We start from the raw sequence: 5,315 nt of genomic DNA, 5'->3' as shown, positions 1-5,315 counted from the left end.
ATGCTAAGCCCAGCACACTCTCTCTCAAAGCCACAGTCCAGCTCTTTTTACATCTAAAGGGTAGTCTGGGTGCATTCAGGCTTTAAAAAAACATTCAAACTGCTTAAAAAATTTGTTTTAAATATATACTCTTTGTTGAAGGAAGACATTCCTCCTTTCAAGTGAGATTTAATTTAATAAGCTTAGGTGGGTGTGTGTTTATTTGATGAGACAAAAGTACATATCATACAGTGCATTGCCCAGACCTATATAATTATAACAACCTAGAAACCTAGTGGTCTTACTCAGAGAAAATAATATCTCCGCAATAACATGTTTTAAGCTGACTCAAAGAAACTTAATGCTTACTGAATGTATTCAGTAGTCTCTGTTATAGAACTGACATCTTAGGCCATGCTACTGTAGATACAGAACCAGATATGAGTAAGTGCTGCTTTCTTCTAAAATAAATCTAATACATTGATGCCTCTGGTGGCTAGATCATGAATGTAAAATTGCATCTCTCAAACATGCCCAAATTTTTGACATGTCCCAAAAGATTCACCCTCGTAAGTTATGTGGAATATAGTTGATTATACAATACTGTAGAATATATTATATTTTATTACATTACATTATATTAGAGAATTATTGCTGATAATTATACTTGGACTTAACCAGTCAGCAGGTGTGGGTCTCTGCTGGAGTAACAGGTAGCCTTAATAACTTGATGAGTTCCCAGAAATGCAATGCAGCAGTGGAAAGGATTATTTCATTATCTGTGTCCTAAATCATATTCTGCTGACATCTTGGAACGCACTGGTAATCCCAGGTACAATATAAAGCAATGGGGATACACCCAGGGTCCATTTGTAGCACAGACCTGACTCATTCCACCATCGTCCCTCAGACGTAGCCAAAGTCCAGCACAGAGGGGCCAGCACACCACTCAACCACAGCCATGAATGGAACAGAGGGCCCGTTCTTTTACGTGCCCATGTCCAATGCCACTGGCATTGTGAAGAGTCCATACGATTATCCTCAGTACTACCTAGTGGCACCATGGGCTTACGCCATGCTGGGAGCTTACATGTTCTTCCTCATTATCGTCGGCTTCCCAATCAACTTCCTTACGCTGTACGTCACCATTGAGCACAAGAAGCTGCGCACACCTCTAAACTACATCCTCTTGAACTTGGCTGTTGCTGACTTGTTAATGGTGTTTGGAGGCTTCACAACCACGGTATACACATCTATGCATGGCTACTTCGTCTTTGGGCGCCTTGGCTGCAACCTGGAAGGCTTCTTTGCAACTTTTGGTGGTATCAACTCACTCTGGTGCCTGGTCGTGCTCTCCATTGAGAGATGGGTAGTTGTTTGCAAACCCATGAGCAACTTCAGATTTGGAGAGAACCATGCCATCATGGGAGTAGCATTCACCTGGGTCATGGCGTTGGCCTGTACTGTGCCCCCCCTGGTTGGCTGGTCCCGTTATATCCCTGAGGGCATGCAGTGCTCATGTGGAATTGACTACTACACTCGTGCAGAGGGGTTCAACAATGAGTCCTTTGTCATCTACATGTTCACGGTCCACTTCTTGACCCCACTCTTCATCATCACCTTCTGCTATGGCCGTCTGGTCTGCACTGTCAAGGAGGCTGCAGCTGCACAGCAGGAGTCTGAAACCACCCAGAGAGCTGAGCGTGAGGTCACTCGCATGGTCATCATCATGTTCATCGGCTACTTGGTTGCTTGGTCGCCCTATGCCAGTGTGGCTTGGTACATCTTCACCCATCAGGGCAGTGAATTTGGGCCTGTCTTCATGACCCTCCCAGCCTTCTTTGCCAAAAGCTCCTCATGCTTCAACCCTATCATCTATGTCTGCATGAACAAGCAGTTCCGCCAATGCATGATTACCACCCTGTGCTGTGGCAAGAACCCCTTCGAGGAAGAGGAGGGCGCTTCCACCACTGCCTCCAAGACCGAAGCCTCATCCGTCTCCTCCAGCTCTGTGTCCCCGGCATAAAGACACAAGCCAACTTACTCACTGTAGCAAGATTTACTGGGCACCCCAACAACGGCCACGGAGACGAAGACTTCAGCCCAGAGAATCAAGTGACCACAGCAACTCGCAGAAGTAAAGTCTTTTCACCCTTTTGTATGGTTATACAACCCAATTGGTTCAACTAAAGACAGTTGACAGAAAGGACGAGCCACGTCCATGTTGTTTCTATAAATTACTAAGGTCCAGCATAGATGTGCATGTTTTTTGTTTTTAAATATGGCAAAAGGAAATAATAATATCTTAGCACTCTTAATGTTGGACTCCTAATGTTACTGGCTTTGTCGTGATTGTAGAGGCATGTAATCAAGGCAATATAAAAATAAAATGCACATTGCAAATGAGTAACCCTTTTCATGTTTTAATTAAGCTGCATTGTTAACCAAACATGTTACACTAGCATTTTGAAATAAATAAAACAGACATATCTGAAATGAGAGATTCAATGTGGTTTATTTTGTCCTTCTTACTGGATCTCAGCGAATAATGATTTCACCTCAAGGATATAAAGAACTTGTTCAATATATACTTTACCATAATATCTGCTTTCAGGGATGTCTGCACAGATGAAAAGTACATTTGAGGATTATTAATCATAAATTGTAATTACATAAATTCAAGTAAGTGTAGAGAAGTAAATAGAAACTGTAACCAGTAACTAGAAGTTTATTCATGATAATATTCAATATCTTACTTGTAGGTTTACGCTAGTTAAAGTCTATGCTGGAATCAAGGCCCATTGTCACCTTGGATTAAGAGCTAAAAGCTTATTGTGGTATTAAATCACAAATATAGGCTATGACATGATAAGCTATGTTTAGTTTTTCCCAATGTCAGCATGGCCTTGGAAACATTAGCAGATTATGATTATGTATATCCTGCTCACCTTATATACAGTGCAGAATACACACACACACACACACACACACACACACACACACACACACACACACACACATGCTCATCAAGGCAGCTTGTGCATAGATAGGAAGAACCAAGCAACATTAATACACTATGAACAACAGCATTAGCAAGGCATCTAAACAGCAATTAAACATTGAGCACATCGATCATTTAGTACCAGTGATTATAGGTCCTGAATATTTAGTCAAATGAATCAGTGAACCTTCAGATTTGGTAGATGTGACATAAGCATGAAAATAAATTAAATAGCATAGAAGGTTACTGCTGTAGAAAAAGCCCTCAGTTATATAACTTTCAATTATTTTCTAATTATGTTGCTAAGTTCCAGAACTGCAGTCACACAATTCAGAGCATTTGCATACCCTGTTATAAAGTTTCGCAGTTAGAATTAGAGTTCTCAACATGTCATTAAAATCTTGGCTTCTTGTTTCCTGTGTTTTGTTGACAATCTTTTATTAGAAATACCATGTTCAGTGATTTTGTTAATTAGAGGATGTTTGTGTAAAATCTGCTTTTTTGCTTTTTTGTCTCTGTAATATATTTATGGAGGTAATTTCACTAGTCTTGGTTGATCTTGAAAATTTGTAAAAAATAAAAAAGAAAGAAAAGAAAAAAGTTCATGTGGCGGGACATGTCTTTACTGTTGCTTAAATATCCAGGCATAAAGAAAGAATCTAGGCCAAAAAAGAAAGAGAGAAATGACAATATTACACAAATACCATGGGTTACTAATGTAAAGATGTGATGCAGCCCTGAATCTTAGACCTGTTATCTGTGTGTTTGGCATCACAACAGATGTAGATATTATTTAAATAATAAGCAGCACACATTTTACGTAGTACAAAATTGTAGCATAAAATGTACTCGCCTACAGTAGTTGGCTACACTTACTTACTCACCTACTTACTCTAGTAGTCTAGAGTAACTTAAATAAGCATGCATTGCAACTGTGGTGAAAAGGATCTCAGAACACGTCATAACATCCTTGCCATTCTTCTCAAACAGTACCAGCATGTCTGGCACAAACAGCCATGCCAAGGTCAAAACAGTAGTGAACCCATTTTCCTCCTTTCTGATGTTTGATGTAAATATTATATAAGAATCTGTTACAAAATATTTTAGAATCAGTCATAAATAATGTATGTATCAATGATATTTTCAATGTGGATATGGAGTTTGCTATTGTTGCTATTTCACTGGTTCCTCAGGACATGTTTTGAAACAGACATCATCACAGATCAGCTTTACTACAATATGGATGTAGATTTATATCCGAGCTCAACAGGAGAAAAAATATTTGAACGGAACCAGACCCAAAAGGAACCGCATCCTCATATGTAGTGATGTGATGACACTGTGTAACATGAATATTATTTTGTCAGTATCCTCGCCTACTTTCACATTCCACCGAGGTGTTCAAGAAACCATCACACTCAGTCTCCATAGCAACTGCTCATCAAGGTCCACTGGCCGCATCAGATTCTCATGGGAGGGTTTGGCTAATGATGATGTCATGCTCACAGACGGCAATGTGATTATATGGGTGACACACAAATACAGAGAGAGAGAGAGAGAGAGAGAGAGACAGAGAGAGAGAGAACTAATTATCTAATTATCCAGACGATGCTGCAACCTGCCAGCTAATTACAGCAGGTTCATCCCTTCAGTGTTTGTACACTTATATATGTGTTATAAATTAAAATGGATTAAATTTTCTTTTTTTGTCAGCAGTCTACACACTAGAACTATGTAGATATATTAGCCAAGTATGTGAATATGTATGTGAATTAATTTAGTATTTTTATTTTTGTGCCTTTTTTTCTTGTGTCAGCCTGTACAATTTAGCACACCTGGATTTGGCCAGTTTCTTCCATTCTTCCTGGCAAATCCTCTTAAGCTCAATTAGACCAGATGAGTGGTGTCTCTAATCTGCCTTCTTCAGATCTATCCACATATGTTCTAAGGTGTTCAAGTGTAGGTGCTGGCTGGGCCACACAAGGGCATTCAGTGATTTGTCCAAAGGCCACTCCAGCATTGTCTTGGCTGTAATTTCGGTGAATTTGGCCACTCGGTCTAATGAAACAATTAGGCTCCATTCATCCTTTCCTCAGTTCCAACATATCTCCCTGTCCCGCACACATAGCATGATGCTACCAACAGCATTCTTCCCCATGAGGCTGTATTAGCTCACTGATGATCTATCACAGTGCCTGGTTTATGCTACACTTATAGCCTGAAGTTTAGCTCATTAAATTTACCTCTCATAAGACAAAACTGGCATTGACACAGGAGTGACTTCCCTCTAACTATTGTACAATAAAGACCTAGTTGATTTTTGAAGCTCTGTTAG

The 5,315-nt window shown here is 39.8% G+C and overlaps 1 protein-coding gene across 1 annotated transcript; it reads left to right on the top strand.

Moving 5' to 3' along the window:
- Positions 1-861: 861 nt before the first annotated feature.
- On the top strand, positions 862-2,385 carry LOC132854197 (rhodopsin). Its single transcript, XM_060882465.1, has one exon. The coding sequence runs from the start codon at positions 941-943 to the stop codon at positions 2,003-2,005; it is 1,065 nt and encodes a 354-aa protein (XP_060738448.1). The 5' UTR covers positions 862-940; the 3' UTR covers positions 2,006-2,385.
- Positions 2,386-5,315: the final 2,930 nt, after the last annotated feature.

The sequence above is a fragment of the Tachysurus vachellii genome, chromosome 11 (genome assembly GCF_030014155.1).
Source record: "Tachysurus vachellii isolate PV-2020 chromosome 11, HZAU_Pvac_v1, whole genome shotgun sequence".
Classification (NCBI taxonomy): domain Eukaryota; kingdom Metazoa; phylum Chordata; class Actinopteri; order Siluriformes; family Bagridae; genus Tachysurus; species Tachysurus vachellii.
Note: the sequence above shows the minus strand (reverse complement) of the source record. Positions and strands in the feature narration are given on the sequence as shown.